General features: G+C 37.9%; 1 protein-coding gene across 1 annotated transcript in view; it reads right to left on the bottom strand.

The window, feature by feature from the left end:
* The window catches only part of PCDH15 (protocadherin related 15), a 913,479-nt gene that overhangs the window by 48,510 nt on the left and 847,262 nt on the right, over positions 1 to 17,707 (bottom strand). Inside the window, exons 28-29 of the mRNA XM_029061331.2 lie at positions 13,513 to 13,728; positions 9,895 to 9,983 (exon numbers count right to left, since the gene is read on the bottom strand). Coding sequence (XP_028917164.1) covers positions 9,895 to 9,983; positions 13,513 to 13,728 — 305 coding nt within the window. The remainder of the gene's footprint in view (positions 1 to 9,894; positions 9,984 to 13,512; positions 13,729 to 17,707) is intronic.

Here is a 17,707-nt window from a genome sequence, read left to right as displayed (position 1 = left end):
GTGGTTTAATTATGTAGCAAGCACTTCCATTCAAGTAAGAAATTCAGATTGTAAGAAATTCGGAATGTAAGAAATTTATAGCTCCTATGAATGACAATGCATACTGTGATTTGGACACAGTAAATCGAAGGGTATATCACTTTCTTCCTTTTAAACCAAAATGCATTTCAGAATTCTGCATGACTTGTGTTAAAACACTTAGAAAGGTCTAAAATTCCCTATGTGGTATTAAAGTATGTCCATTTTCACTTATATTATTTCAACAAAATGCTACTTGATAATTTACATCAAGTACATCTGTCTTAAAAAAAATAAAAGCATGTTAAATTAACGGCAAAATAATCTGTAACCAAAAACTCGTTAATCTAAATAAAAAGGTTTAGGGTGGTATTACAAAATTTTAAAAATAGCATACACAAATTTAAAGATAAGTTATGCTTCCTTGGAAAACACTAGGTCTGAATTTGGTGGTTGCTTGAGAAAATAGTAGCATGATCTGAAATACATTACAGACTAATTAGAATGAGTTTGTACAGGAACAAGGTAAATGATGAAAGAACTGGAAGAATTGATTTACCAAACAAGTGTTTGAAATGTGGCTACAGAGGAGGAAATATTTAAATGTAATGGCATGAGATGGAGATAGAGAAGCAGTCTGGCTTAGAGGAAAGAGCACGGGCTTGGGAGTCAGCAGTCGTGGGTTCTAATCCCAACTCTGCCTCTTATCAGGTGTGTGATTTGGGGCAAGTCACTTAACTTCTCTGTGCCTCAGTTACTTCATCTGTAAAATGGGATTAAGACTGTGACACCCCCCCCCCCCCCCAAGTGGGACAGCCTGATTATCTTGTATCTACCCCAGTGCTTAGAACAGTGCTTGGCACTGTTGCTTGCCTTGGTATTTGTTAAGTAGGTGCTTAACAAATACCAACATTATTATTATTATTAGATAGTATGAAGTTGTGAATAAATGAGGGTATATCACTGGAAATATTAAAAATAGACTACATGAACTATTAGAGGAATGCCTGTAGACATGATTGCCCACTGTTGGATAGCTATTTTTATATTAATATTCTAATTCTGCACTACAAATTCATCTCTGAGCTCTTCTATTAATTCTTTCTTGTTCTAAGAAAACAAAGGACTACATAATTATTAGTACTCCTCTAAATTGTTGGGCAATTTTGACAAGAGTTTCATGGGACATAATCCTATTTGTTTTTTGATCAGTTTGGTTTTGAAAACCTATTTATAAAGAAAAATGCCAATTTCATAAATTTAATCTCTTTTTTCTAGATAAATGATGGATAATATTAACTTTGATGTGAATGTTCCTTTTGCCAAATCTATATCTTCCTCAGAAGTCACTGAAATTAAAGCTCATGTATGCATACGTATGTGCTGATTAAAATGATTCTCCCCCAAATAGCTGTAAACTATGTCTAAAAAATGATCCACAGATCACAATTCCTGTTTACAATGACACTTGAAGCAGCAATGCATAGTAGATATGGGTCTGGGAGTCAGAAGGTCATGGGCTCTAATCCTGGCTCTGCAACTTGTCTGCTGTGTGGTATTGGGCAAGTCACTTCACTTCTCTGTCCTTCAGTTACCTTATCTAGAAAATGGGAATTGAGACTGTGAACCCCATAGGGGACAGGGACTGTGTCCACCTAGATTTGCTTGTATCCACCCCAGCACTTAGTACAGTGCCTGGCACATAGTAAGCACTTAACAAATACCATTACTATTATTCAGTGATCTACAGGTCACCTATCATCCTTTAATCCCATTAGAATCCTTATTTCTTTTTAAAATATATTTGGATCATCTTATTTTAAAAGAAACCTAGTCTTATTGACTTAACCAACTCCTCTTTGTTGTGGTTGAAATATTTCCTTGCTTGGAACATGCTTCACATACTAAGAAGAGATACCTGCTCCTGTTTATTGTAAACTCATTGTGGGCAGGGAATATGTAAGGCAAGTTTGTTACATTGTACTCTCCTAAGCACTTAATGCAGTATTCTGCACACAATAAGCACTCAATAAATGTTTGATTATATGTGATTTTTAAAAATCATTCAAATAGACTTGAAAATCATATAAATAAATCCATGCCTTTGATAAGGCATATAGTCTTTGGGGTGTTTAAACTTTCAGTTATTTGAACTTCTTTCTATAGAAAGTGAAAATTTCACAGATACTTATCCTACCAAAATTCAAATCTGACTCTCATATATATGTCCTAGCAGAAAGAACATTGGCAGGAGTTCCTCAAGGGTCAGTTTTTGGCCCTCTTCTGTTCTCCATCTACACTTACTCCCTTGGTGAACTCATTTGCTCTCATGGCTTCAACTATCATCTCTATGCAGATGATACACAGGTCTACATCTCTGCCCCTGTCCTCTCCCCCTAGCTTCAGGCTCGTATCTCCTTCTGCCTCCAGGACGTCTCTACCTGGATGTCTGCCTGCCACCTAAAACTCAACATGACCAAAACTGAGCTCCTCATCTTCCCTCCCAAGCCCTGTACTCTCCCTGACTTCCCTATCACTGTGGATGGAACGACCATCCTTTCCGTCTCTCAGGCCCGCAACCTCGGTGTCATCTTTGACTTGGCTCTCTCGTTCACCCCACACATCCAATCCATCACCAAGACCTGCTGGTCTCACCTTTATAATATTGCCAAGATCTGCCCTTTCCTCTCCACCCAAATGGCTATCTTACTGGTAGAGGCTCTCATAATAACCCAGCTGGATTATTGTGTCAGCCTTCTCTCTGATCTCCCTTCCTCCTGTCTCTCCTGACTCCAGTCTATCCTTCATTCCGCTGCCCAGCTCATCTTCCTGCAGAAACGGTCTGGGAATGTCACTCCCCTCCTTAAAAACTTCTAGTGGTTGCCTATCAACCTCCACACGAAACAAAAACTTCTCACTCTAGGCTTCAAGGCTCTCCATCACCTTGCCCCCTCCTTCCACTCCTCCCTTCTCTCTACTGCCCACCCCGTAGGCTCCGCTCCTCTGCCACCCTCCTCCTCACCATCCCCTGTTCTCACCTAACCTGCCATCGACCCTGGGCCACGTCCTCCCACTGTCCTGGAATGCCCTCCCTCTGCACTTCCGCCAAACTAATTCTCTTCCCCTCTTCAAAGCCCTACTGAGAGCTCACCTCCTCCAAAAGGCTTTCCCAGATTGAGCTTCCCCTTTTCCTTATGCTCCCTATGCTGCCTCTCTGCCCGCCCCTTCACCTCCCCTCAGCTAAGCCCCCTTTTCGCCCCCGTTCCCTCTGCTCCTCCCTCCTCCCCTCAGTACTGTGCTCGTCCGCTCATTTGTATATATTTTTATTACCCTATTTATTTTATTGATGAGATGTACATCCCCTTGATTCTATTTATTGCTATTGTTTTTGTATGTCTGTCTCCCCCGATTAGACGGTAAGCCCGTCAATGGGCAGGGACTGTCTCTGTTGCCGAATTGTACATTCCAAGTGCTTAGTACAGTGCTCTGCACATAGTAAGCGCTCAATAAATACTATTGAATGAATGAATGAATCAAGAGATCTCATTTCTATTCCCAGCTCTGCCACTTCACTGCTGGGTTAGCTTAGGCAAGTCATTTTACTCCTCTGTGTCTCCGTTTCCTTATCTGTAAAATAGTTATAACATACCTACTCTTACTCCCTTTCAGAGAGTGAAACCTAGGTGAGACGGACTGCATCCAATCCACTTATATTGTATCTTCTACATCTTAGCACACAGTAAATACTTAACAAATATCACAATTTGATGTGCCTTCTTTTCAACGAAAGGCAAGATCTAGAAAAGGAAGAACTTCTACCACTTATAAAGAAAGCCTTAAGTGGAAAAAAAGAGGATCATATTAGAAAAATGTGATTTGCTGCTTTGTTTTACTCAAAAACAGATAAATTTTATAAGATACAAATGTTAGAAAAGCCAGCATTCCAGTCTCAGATTTCCCATCTGTTGCCACTTCGTTGCATAATATAAACCCAAAATAAGTTTACTTCCACACCACTGGAAGATTGCCTGTTGTATGAAATATCTGTTAATATACGATATTTAAACCATTCTTGTACTTTTAGGGAGAATAAAATTACCCATATCCTCCTGAGATGTCACTGCTTTTGACAGTGCTAAGAAAATTCATATTGTATTGAAAATTTAAACCTTCATAAGCATAACAAGTAAGAGCAAAAGTCATGGATCATCTTCCCTTTGCAGCATTTGATCTTTTCTACTTGTCAAATAGTACACCACTGATAAGCAGTCACCCTGCTTCAACAAGGCTGCAAAGTGCAATGATCTGCAGTTCAAACGAAGGAACTTTTCAGAGATGGAGATGTATTACATGACCTCAGTCACAAAGAAGACTAATAAATTGATCAACCTACAAAGATACTGTGGTTCTCTGAGTGCCCCTGAAAATAATTTTGGGCCATTAATTGGGTGAGATCTATCCATGGTCATTTTGGCCAAACATGGCTACCACACCTGGCTGACAAATACTCTGATTCCAAAATCACAAGCACTGGGAGAATATAATAATGGCATTTGTTAAGTGCTTACTATGTGCCAAGCACTGTTCCAAATGCTGGGGCAGATACAAGGTAATCAAGTTGTCCCATGTGGAGCTTACAGTCTTAATCCCCATTTTACAGCTGAAGTAACTGAGGCACAGAGATGTTAAATGACTTGCCCAAAATCACACAGCTGACAAGTGGCGAAGCAGGGATAAAAACCCATGACCTCTGACTCCCAAGCTAATGCTCTTTACACTAAGCCACCTGACACCACTAATATAAGGTTAATCAAGTTTAAACTATACTGGTTTAAAGACATATTTTGGAAGAAAACCTATTCAAAATACTTTCTAATTCAGAACTGAAGAATGGCAGGAACTGATTCACCCTGAATCACAGTAACGGTGATATATCAAGCTCATTTCTGGAGGGAAAACCGAGATCAAGATGAAAAAAGGGGGGCATCATCTGGAGCCGAAGCCAAAGACTGAAGTCATCTTCTTCATGTAATACTGAGATAACTTTTAGGATTTTAAGAATCGAGCTATGTTCCAGGAGCATAAAACTCATCCATATTTGTTATAGATCGTTTGTTCAGCACTTTACCTCAAGTTGGTTGGTTATAGTACAAAAATGAAGGACAGGGAACATATGTTTTTATAAAAGGCACAGATAATCCTGGCAGAAGTCACTTTCAGAAATCAGTATCTGTTCCATTTCAGTTTCTCTGCTAAGGTTCTTTGGGCACCAAGGTGGTCTAAACTGAAGATATAGTTAGTGGGCATTTTGAGAACTAAATATATTAGTTCTCAAAATATATATATCAACAGTAAGTGTCAGATATCCTGTTTTTATTTGCGTATATTATGCCTGTCTCCCCATCTAGACTGTAAGCTTGCTGTGAGCAGGGAACATGTCTGTAAACATTATTATACTGTATACTCCCAAGTGCTTAGTATAGTACTCTGCATGCAGTACGTGCTGGATAAATACCAGTGATTGATCGATTCAGAGTACTGGATGTGGGAACTCGGGCATTTTATTCCATAATATCATTATCTTCCTCCCTTGTTTTAGGCAAATTACCTCTCTAAATAATGCTCTGACAAGCTTAAAGTAACAGACCCCCTTAAAATGGTATGTCACTAAATCCTGTCGGTTCCCTCTCTAGAGTGTAAGCTTGTTGTTGGCAGGGAATGTGTCTGTGATATTGTTATTCTGTATTCTCCCATGCTCTTACTACAGTGCTCTGCACATAGAAAGCGCTCACCTTCACAACATCTCTATAATCTGCCTTTTCCCCTCCTTCCAAACTGCTGCCATGTTAATCCAAACTTTTATCCTATCCCATCTTGATTACTCCATCAGCCTCATTGCTAACCTCCCCGCCTCTTGTCTCTCTGCCCGCTCCAGTCCATCCTATACTCTGCTGCCCTGATCATTTTTCTACAAAATCATTCAGGCCATGTTTCCACACTCCTCAAGAATCTCCAGTAGTTGCCCATTCACCTTCACATCAAACAGAAACGCCTTATTTTAAAGCACTCAGTCACTTTGTTCTCTCCTACCTTCACCTCAGCTACTCTCCTACTACAACCCAGCTCACACACTTAGCTCTCTAATGCCAACCTTCTCACTGTACCTCTATCTTGTCTATTATGCCGCTGACTTCTTGCCCATGTCCTGCCTCTGGTCTGGCGTGCCCTTCCTCTTCATACCCGACAGACAATTACTCTCCCCACTTCCAAAGGCTTATTGAAGGCACATCTGCTTTAAGACACCTCCTTTCTTCTTCTCCCACCTGTTTCTGCATTGCCTTGACTTGTTCCCTTTATTCATTCTGCATCCCAGCCCCACTGCACTTATGCATATATTTGTAATTTCATTTATTCATATTAATGTCTGTCTTCCCCTCTATATTGTAAGCTTGTTTTGGGCAGGGAACCTGTTATATTGAACTCTGTCAAGCACTGTAATACCACTCTGCACATAGTAAGTATTCAATAAATATGATTGGCTGACTGACTTAAAGTGCCTAACAAACTGAATAATTGATGGTCCAGTAGATAGGGCATGTGCCTGGGAGTCAGAGGATCTGGATTCTAAATCCCACCTCTGTAATTTGCCTGCTCTGTTCATTTATCTTTGCCTCAGATTCCTCATCTGTAAAAAATAATGATGGTATTTGTTAAGCGCTTACTATGTGCCAAGCACTCTTCTAAGTACTGGGGTAGATATAAGGTAATCAGGTTGTCCCATGTAGGGCTCACAGTCTTAATCCCCATTTTACAGATGAAGTAACTGAGACACAGAGAAATTAAGTGATTTGCTCAAAGGGCAAAATTAGAGATTACATACTTGTGCTCCCTCCATTTTAGCCCTTGAGCACCATGTGAGACAGGAACTGTGTCTGTCCTGATTATCCTCTATATATACCAGAGCTTAGTATAGCACAGGATAAATGCTTAGCAAATACCTCTTGTATTATTACTTCATTAATCCACTATTACAATAATCCAGGCTGATCTATACCTGGATAGAAATTAATAGCAGTTTCATAGTATTGATCATGCATGAATGCATACACATACATGCTACAGGCATAAAGATATATATGCATTTATACATATAGTTCTTTATATAAAAATATAATTTTGGAATTTAATAAGGATTTTATGCTAATTATTAGGATAGACACAATCATCATACTGGATGTAGTCTTCTTTCACATCAGGCTCACAATCTTATTTTATAACCATTTTACAGGAAAGCAAACAATCACAGATGGTCTAAATGACATGCTCAAGGTAACATATGAGGTCAGGAGGAGACCTGGGATTAGAAATCCAATCTCCTTACTCTCAGGCCCATAATATGAAAGAGCCAAGGTTAATACCTAGAACAAGTATGGCACCAAAAGAAAAGAATGTTGAAAAAAAGTTGGCAATAAATGCAGTGGACCCTTAGAAGATAAGATGAAGAGTCATTAGAAAAACTAAGGGCTACGCAGATGAACCTTCTCACTGTGCCTCGTTATCGCCTGTCCCACCATTGACCCCTGGCCCACGTACTACCACTGATATGGAATGTCCTCCCTCCTCACATCCGCCAAACAAACTCTCTTCCCCTCTTCAAAGCCCTACTGAGAGCTCACCTCCTCCAGGAGGCCTTTACAGACTGAGCCGTCCCTTTCCCTCTGCCCCTCTTCCCCTTCCCATTGCCCCTATCCCACCCTCTGCTCTACCCCCTTTCTCTCCCCATACCACTTGTGTATATTTGTATATATTATTATAGATGTGTATATATCTATGATTCTATTTATCTATTCATTCAATAGTATTTATTGAGCACTTACTATGTGCAGAGCCCTGTACTAAGTGCTTGGAATGTACAATTCGGCAACAGATAGAGACAATCTCTGCCCATTGATGGGCTTATAGTCTAATCTTGATGGTATTGATGCCTGACTACTTGTTTTGTTGTCTGTCTCCCCCTTTTGGACTGTAAGCCCATTATTGGGCAGGGGCTCTCTCTGTTGCCAAATTGTACATTCCAAGCACTTAGTACAGTGTTCTGCACACAGTAAGCACTCAATAAATATGATTGAATTAATGAATGAACAGCCTGAGAATTAATAGCAGACTGATCTGACCAGCCTAAGCAGGAAATGAGTATTTAGTAATAATATAGGTCAACAGGGATCAATAATGGAATAAAACTGAATCAAAATAAGTTTGGAAGGTGGTCAGCAAAAAGGACCACAATAGAAATGAAAGAATAATCACTTTTTTAAGGACCAAAATCACATGAAACTTGTTCTGAAATACTGGAATACTTTATAATCTCAGGACTTGGGTAATATATCTTTAGCACAAAATCAGACCTTTACGAAAGTCAAGGAACATAGGCCTTGAAGAAGAGATGGATTCTAAAATAAACTTCCTAGGTTACCAGACTCCTGTATCTTTTTAACATCTATACCATTTAGCTAATGAAAATAATGCTCACTCCAAGAAGGGAAATGCTATACTAACATGGTGAAACTAGAGGCAGCGTGGACTAGTGGAAAGAACATGGGCCTGGGAGTCATAGGAATGAGGTTCTAATCCTGTCTCTACCACTTGCTTGCTGTGTGACCTTAGGCAAGTCACTTAGTCACTTAACTTCTTTGTGTCTCAGGTCCCTCAACTGTAAAATGGGGATTAAATAGCAGCTCTCCCTCCTACTTAAACTGTGAGCTCTCTGGTCTATGTCCAACCTAACTAACTCATATCTGCCCCTGTGCTTAGAGTTTGATACAAAGTAAGGACTTAACAATACCATATAGAAAAACAAGTTTTATAGGGGAAGGATGAGTGGGTGTGTCTGGGTCTAGACCCATTAAACAAATTGACAGTCAGGTAAAACAAAGACTGAACAAAATATGAATAGTTCATGTTGAAGACAATAATTCAGTTAATTCTGACCACAAAAATGAATAAACCATTTTGATTTTCTTAGAAATTAATCTATAGTCCATAAAATAACTTTTTTTAGAAAACTGAATCACATTATTTTCATTTGTAGTAGGATTTGGGGTTCAGATTACAACATTAAACATCTTCCCCTTTCAAAAGAAAGAGTTTTCTTGAACTGCAACTGTATTCTGCATTGCTTCCTAGTGTTGCTCTATAACATTAGCTAATAAAGAGTTGTATAAGTGTTACTTTCCAAGCAAAGTAACTTAATCATTTTTAAAAAAAGGCTTTCAAAATGAATTATTTTTGCACTTAATGGCAATCAGATTTATATAAAAAAAACTATTCCAATAGGCCATATGAGACTCTTCTCAAGTATGTAGGCACAGTGCTCAGCTATGGTAAGTACTTAATAAATACCACTGATTGATGAGACTTCCCATCCTAGCTTACATATCCATTTTCATTTTCATAACCTAAGAAAATTGCCAGGCATCACTTTTTTTGACCGTGCAGGTAGATAATAGGGTAGTTTTTTAGACAGTGTGATACCTTATAATCTCCCAGAAAGCTATGATCCTTGACATCTCCCTTAATTAAATGCTTGAGAAAATGGTAATTCCAGCCTCAAAATAAGGTGTTTATACTTATTTTATGTGTACTACTCCTTCTGTACCCTTTTCTTTTGAAAGTATTCTCAATTCAGAGTTATTCTATGAGTTCTTAACATGTTAGAAGTAGACTGCTTTGTGCAAAGTGTATCTATGCCAGACAATGAAAATTGGTAAAATAATTGGTAGCAGAATATGTCAGCTATTTATTCACTGCCAAACATGACTCAATCTAATTTTCAAATGATGAAGTTGGTAACTAAAGAAATGCATTTAAATCCATTACGCTATAAGCTCTTCTTTGCGTTGCTCCACGAGTGTAGGAGGAACATTGGAGACTATGACTTGCATATCCAACTGATTGACCACGGACACCTGAAAAACACAGAAATAAAATTATATATGCATAACGTTCTCCCCTGTCCTAAACAACATGATGATTGCTTTCCTGTATTCATTACACCCTTAGCCAAATGTAATGTTTTCTCATTTTGAATCAGAAATTTATTTCATCTCCATGGAGAAACCCAAACAAAAATTTGTGTTTTGGGCTCAGTAGATCTCTAGCATATTTTAAAACAATAATAATGGTAATAATGATAATACTACTACTACTACTACTAATAATAATGTTATTAAGTGCTTACTACATGCCAGGCACACTACAAAGTTCTGGGGTGAGTACAGCAAATAGGGTTGGACACAGTTCCTGTCCTGCACAGGCCTCACAGTCTTAATCCCCATTTACCAAATGAGGTAAGTGAGGCTCAAAGAAGTGAAGTGACTTGCTAAAGGCCACAGAGCAGACAAGTGACAAATACAGGATTAGAACCCACAACCTTCTGATTCCCAGGCCCAAGTTTTATTCATTGCTTTTCTGGCTACATCAATTATTTACCCGGTTAAAAGTTTGGGTTGATATTTCATCATTTCCCTAGATACTGAAAATATTCAAAAATAAAGCACTAGAAACATGTCTTTGAAAGAGTAATCTTTTCTTGTGGCAAAAAATATTCACCCTATATTTCAATCCCTGAGATAATTCATTCTGGCAGATTGTTAAGTTTTGAAGTCTCTTTGGCATATTTCAATAAGCTCCACCTTGATTGTATGCATATGGTTATTAATGGTAAACCAATAGTAATATCCCATTCCTGAAATGTATCAGCTCATTCTACAACCTATGAGAGCCTCATTTCACTCTCCATGCATTTTTGATGGATTCTTTGAAATACATGCTTAGTGTCATCTGGAAAACATGCAGAAGAAAGTCAAATGCCTATAACCTATTTCATTGTGTGTATCCAAATTTCATAGACATCCAGTTAGGGTATAGGTTGATGTACTACAAACTGTGCAGATTCAGTGCTTGGAGGCATCTTTACCACTGATGATTCAATCAGTTTCTCCACACTGAGGCAGAGGAGGTCTGTTAATATTAAGTGATTCCTGGTGCTTCTGAAGATTGAAAGAATCAATCAATCAGTGGTATTTATTGAGTGCTTACTGTGCCCAGAACACTGCACTAAGAGGTTAAGGGAGTACAAGTGAGTCGGTAGCCGAGGAGCTTACAGCCTGGAGAAATAGAAGTCCTTTGTGCCTTATGAGAAATACATCAGATTATAGTTTAAAACTATCCTTTTGTATCTGGCAAAATCAGGGTTTCAGGATTGCATAGCCAATAAAAGTCTGGTCTTCAAAGAATCTTCAGTTCGTTGTTAAAATGCCTCTGATTCAAATATTCTCATGTTTATCTATATAATATTTTAATTGCATTACAGTAGTTTGCTTCAAGTAAAATAGCAGTGCTTCCATAACCCAGAATTAATAATCTATTCATCACCTCATCTCAGTAAACTGCCCGCCTGCATTGTTTATAAAAATGTAAACCATGAATCTCCCTCCACCAATACCCTGTAGCTTAAATATTAGTTGTATGCCAACAAGAAGCTGATAGAAAGAGGAAACCCTTGCATAACCACAGAATAACAATTGGGCCTTACCAATTTAGAAGAAAGGTTAGAGTAAATGTGCCAAAGATAAGCTAATAAGAACAAAAATTAAAAATGAAGAAGCCATGTAGAAAAAGCGATGAAGGAAAACTTAAAGGTAATGCAAGAAGAAGAAGAGATGAGACAAAAAGGCAACTTAGATAATTCCCAAATCTAGACTTCCAGCTCAACCTCTCTCCTTTGCAGTCTCACATTTTCTGCTGCTTTCAGGATGTCTCTTCTTGGATATTCTGGTGACATCTTACTCATTTTCCCAAGAAACTCTTCCCCGAGATTTCCCATAACTACAGACAACACCATTTTTCCCCATCTCACAAGCCAGTAACCTTGGCATTATTATCGATTCATCTCTCTCATTCCACATGCATATATGCATATATACATTTGGCCCATCACTAAATCCTGTTGATTCTATCTTCACATATCTCTAGAAGACAACTTTCATCACCATCCAAACTGCTTCTACACTGATCCAGGCACTTATATCATAGCCTCCTCATTGACCTCCCTGCATTCTGTCTCTTCCCTCTCCAGTCCATAGTTCACTCTGTTGCCTGTATGACTCTTCTAAAAATCTAAAAATGTTTCAAAAGCCTCCAATGGTTACCTACCCTCTTTTGTAGAAAGTCCTTTCAGGCATTCAGTCAACTTTCCCCAAACAGCTTACCTCACAGATCTCCTACTGCAAGCAGGCCCACACATTTTGTTTCTCTCATTCCATCCTACTAACTGTACCTCTTTCTTCATCTATTTTATCGCTGACTGCTTGCCCAAGTCCTCCCTCTGGCATGGAAGTCTCTCCCATTTTTTATCTGACAGACCACCACTGTCCCCATCTTCAAAGCCATATTAAAATCACATTTTTTCAGGAGGCCTTCCCTGATTAAACCCTCACTTCTCTTATTTGCCTTCCATTCTGCATCACCTCTGCACTTGGGTCTGAACCCCTGAAACACTTTTACTTTCATCTCACCCTACAGCACTCAATTACGAAAGGATGTGCACATTATTTTAATACCTGTCTCCTTTTCTAGTATTTAAGCTCCTTGTAGGCAGGTATTGGGTCTATTGTACTGGACTCTTCCAAGAACTTAGTATAGGACTATGCAAATATTAAGTATTCAATAAATACCACTGATTGATAGATAAGAATGAAACATTCCTAAGTAGGATTACATTTTGTAACTAATGAAACTAATGTAACTAATGATAGTCATACTTGAGGATATTCAGTGAGGGGCATTTTTAGTTAAATGCTTTAATTAAACAAAGACATTGGGCAAAAACAAAATTAAGGATGCAATAAAGCAAAACATTCCATTAAATGATAAAGTTGTACTACTCTCCATTAACAATGGTTACTATATTGTTTTTCTTCATCTTTGCACATAATGCTACTAATTGTTGTATTATTATAATTATTATTAAATGTGTATAATGTGTGACCAAAAATATTGATTCTTATTTAAGTTACTGAAAAGCCAGGATTTAATAGCTAATAATTATTTGAGCAATAATAGTGAATTTTCAGACCAATTATTTTCAGTCCCTTTGTTAGAATCAGCCAATTAAATATTGATTTGAAAGCAGCAAATTAAATAAAGAAAACAGACCTGTGAAGAGCCATAAAGATAAATCACTACTTATGATACTTAGTCTTCAATAAACTAATATATTTTGTTTTTGTCAATGTGATAAAAAAGAAGACATTTCTAGCTCTGAATTGCAGGTCTTGACAAAGCCTGTGGTTTTAATATTGTAAACATGTTTATAGTTTAAACAAATCTAGTGTGTCTATACTGAAATACTGAGGTAAAGCTCAAGTTCATTGTGTTGGAAGGGCTCTTTGGCTGAAATGAATTTCCATACCAGCTCCATGCTTTATTACTTACAAGAACTTCTGATTTGCTGCTCAAACCATTCCCATAGTCGTCAGTTGCGATTACTTGAAACTTGAAGTAGGACCGTCTCATATTTTTGAATAACATGGCAGTCTTAATAACCCCAGTATAAGTTTCCACTACAAATCCTTCTTTTCCATCCTTGATTGGGGGTATGATGAGTCTGTATGCCATGGCACTGTAATTTCCAGTGTCCTTATCAGTAGCCTAGTAAGACAAACAAAATAAGACAAATAAAAAGCAAAGATCTGTGAATTAACCATATAGAACACTGGTTAAGCAGAATTTAAAAAAAAATCCTTAGTAACCCTTATGTTTAGGGCATTGGAGATTCAGTGACTTAAATCACCCCCAAATTTTAGTTCTACTATCTACTCTTCACTGTTGTGGCTCTGTTGATGATACATATTTTAATTCTGCATATTTCCAGATCAGAAATAAATCATTTTTCTCATATCCATAAGTGCTTTTATTAAGCACTTAGTATAGTGCTGTGCACACAGGAAGCACTCAATAAATATTCATCATTGACTTTAAAGAACTCACTGTACTCTTTCTTTTATACCTCACCTTCCTAATCACCCACTGCAAACCAGCCCATATCACTCCTCCATTGTCAACCTGCTCACTGTACCTTGATCTCATCTGTCTTACCACTGACGACTTTCTCATGGCCTTCGTCTAGTTTGAAACTCCTCTTCATATTCAACAGATTACTACTCTCCCATCTTCAAAGCCTTACTAAATCATACCTTTTTCTTCTCTGGATCAGTCCCTCCTTTTCCCAACTTTCCCCAAAACGTTCCCTTCTACATCACCTATAGACTAGCCCTTTAAGACCTTTGATTTTCTACCCATGTCACCCTTAAGTGCTTTGATTTGATGCTTACCCCACCCCAGGATGGACATGGACAAGTGAAGTTTGAGGTGTTGATGGAACATCCAAGTGGAAACAACATAAAGGCAGGAGAAAATGTGAGACTGTAGAGAAGAGAAATCAGGGCTGGAGAGTTATATTTGGGAATCATCCATGTAGAGATGGATATTAAAGCTGTGAAAATGAATTAGTTCTCCAAAGGAGAGGGTGTAGATGAAGAATAGAAGGGGACCCAGAACTCTGAGGGACTCTCAGAGTTAGAAGGTCTGAGGCAGAGGAGGACTCTGGGAAAGAGATTGAGAAGGTGCAGCCAGAATCACATTTCCTACAGGCAGCTCTCTCGATTAATTTTTAATCTTACCACTTTATATCCTTCAATTCCCACATCAACATATTTAGGCCACCTAAGCACTTAAATTTTCACAATTTCTTGTACCACTCACACAATTTATATATGCACCAGTGCTGTTTCTTAACTGCAATTTAATGTACTGCCTGTCTTCCCTTCTAGACTGTAAGGTTTTTGAGGGCATGATTTAAGTGGTCTGAATTTATTGTACTCCTCCAAGTGCTTAGTACAGAGTTCTGCAAACAGTATGTGCTTAATAAATGCTACTGAGTGATTAATTAATTGAACAATCTAGGTTCAAGGTCATCATTAGAAGCAGTGTGGGCTAGTGGAAAGAATACAGGCCTGGAAGTCAGAAAACCTGGCTTCCAATCCTGGCTCTGCCATTTGTCTGCTGAGTGATCTTGGGAAATTCACTTAACTTCTCTATGCCTCCATTTCCCCTACTGTAAAATGGAGATTAAATTGTATTCCCTCACTTCTAGACTGTGAAGCTCACACAGCACAGCAACTGTGTCCAACCTGATAAACTTGTATCTATTCCAGAGCTTAGAAGAGTGCTTTGCACATAGTAAGCTTTTAACAAATAGAATAATGGTAATAAAATAATAAAAAACTTTGTGTGCCTGGTATAATGGTCATACTATCTTGTGTGTCTAGGTGATGTTTCAGAAAAACGTTGGCAACCACAGAACTCTAGTGCATGTGGTAATGGGGGTATGGGGTGCCGGATGATAACTTTGGGAGATGGGAGGCAAGTAATTTCCCCTCTTCCCAACATCTGTGTAAGGATGTTGTCAGGCCCCCACACACTTTATATCACCCTTCTTCTTTACATAGGAAAGAGAAAAACAAAGAAGTATTTTGTAATTCCATTCTATCTGGGCTATGGCTAGATTTCATTTATTGGTCCTGTAATATGCTGATCTTAATGTGGGTACTTTATTTTATGCAATCATAAAATCAATATATTCCTGATGTCAAAATGGTATGAATTATTTGAATATAAGCATTATAAGTGTTTTCTTTCTATTATTTTTCAAAGCTGCTACTGACAGGAATCCATGATTTATTAAAGAGAACATGTATAAATCTGTTTAAACACACAAGTTTAAACATATTAGATCAACACACAGGTAAAATTCCAGAATGATTTCCAACACATAAACCTTAGGCAGTTTTCTTTTTTTTTTTTAAGCCACTGGAGGTGGTGCCTCTATCCTATATTTTAAATCTGAATTAAAGCCAAATTTCTTTACAGTATTTGTTCAGTGCTTTATAGTGTGCCAGGCAATGTACTAAGCACTGATGTAGATACAAGATAGTCAGATTGGACATAATCCATATCCCACATGGGTTTCACAGTCTTAATCCCCATATTACAGATGAAATAACTGAAGCACAGAAAAGGTAAATAACTTGCCCAAAGTCTCACAGCAAACATGTGGCAAGAGTGGGATTAGAGCCCAGGTCCCTCTGACTCCAAGGCCAAATGTTCTATCCAATAGGCCATGCTGATGTTAGTAGACATTATTACATAGAATTCATATTTTCAATTAATACTGACTTTGAAAATACTTGTTTACATTTGAAATGTTAAATTTGAAAGATAAATTTAACTTAACACTTGAAGTTCTGAGTTCTTCCTCATCTTTTCTTCCACTATTTCCTCTTGTCTACTGTTCCCCTTTCCAACATATCTTTTATTTTCTCTATCAGATCTTATTTGTACTTCAAACACAATAAACTATTGATGCTAATATCCAGTCATCAGGGAGAGCCTGAAAGCCTCCACAGACATGATATCTTTTTAAAGGCAGGAGTGTTTACTTTCAAGATAAATTACAGAAATTGAAAGTGTTTGTTTCATTTCATTAGGTGGTGAAATATGTTGTCACAAAAGCTTGATAGGGCTGCCAAAGAGTTAGAGTTAATCTAAATGTTATGACACCACATCTTTCTTCCTTTTGTTTTTGTTGCAAAAAGATATATGGGAATGTCATTTGAATTCAGATATGAGTGACTGCTAATAAATATTTATGTCCTTCCAATTATTTGGTCTAATTTTACAATAACATTAGTATAATGGTTCAGCCTGTTATTTAATCAACTAGATAATATGAATCATATTTGAAAAGTTATTGATAGAAAGGTCTCAAGCTGACAACCTCTAAAAACAGTAGTTTGAAGTTAGATTTCTGATGGTTAATACTGAGCATATGGCTTGATTTTAGGGGTCAAACAAGGAGGGAAGAATAATTTAATCATTCTGCCTAGATTTTCAGATGACCTTTTGATGCTATTCATTTATATGCAGAACTGAGCTGGAAATATGTAGGGGCAGACACTGAAGAGATGCTCTTCCCCTATCCAAAAACGAAAGTAAAGCACTGTATATCTTGAATTGATACTATTAAGGTATATTTTAATGAATAAATAAATGTAAACCCCCAAGAGAGTGTAAACTCCTTGTGAGCAGAAACTGAGTCTTACACTTCATTTGAGCTTCCCTATGTATTAGGTTTAGTTGATTTAGTAGGCATTCAGTAAGTATTAATACTTTTATGACTACTACTACATTTTGTGACATTAGTCTAATAGACTGAGCTGATACTTGACTTAAAAATCAGGAGATAGCACCCAACTCCCTTAATGGACTGAAAATTTCCTAGTGGTTCTACAATGTTCCAAAGTAGAAGTTTGCTGTGATTAAGTGCAGGTGCAAACATCTTAAACCTTCTCAAACTGGCTCAACAGCTAGGGAACAGCTAGAAAAGTGCATTGAATCCATCTTGTCTGCCAACTCTGTTACGCTGTACTCTTTCAAGAGCTTAGTACAGTGCTCTCCCCGCTCCTGCCTCTTCTTCAACTCTTCTATGTTTCCCAGCAGTATCTATAGAGGAGATTTCCTGCCATCTCTCAAAGTCCATGCCCTCCACCTGCTCAACCGACCCTATTCC

Source organism: Ornithorhynchus anatinus, chromosome 3 (genome assembly GCF_004115215.2).
Source record: "Ornithorhynchus anatinus isolate Pmale09 chromosome 3, mOrnAna1.pri.v4, whole genome shotgun sequence".
Classification (NCBI taxonomy): Eukaryota; Metazoa; Chordata; class Mammalia; order Monotremata; family Ornithorhynchidae; genus Ornithorhynchus; species Ornithorhynchus anatinus.
Note: the sequence above shows the minus strand (reverse complement) of the source record. Positions and strands in the feature narration are given on the sequence as shown.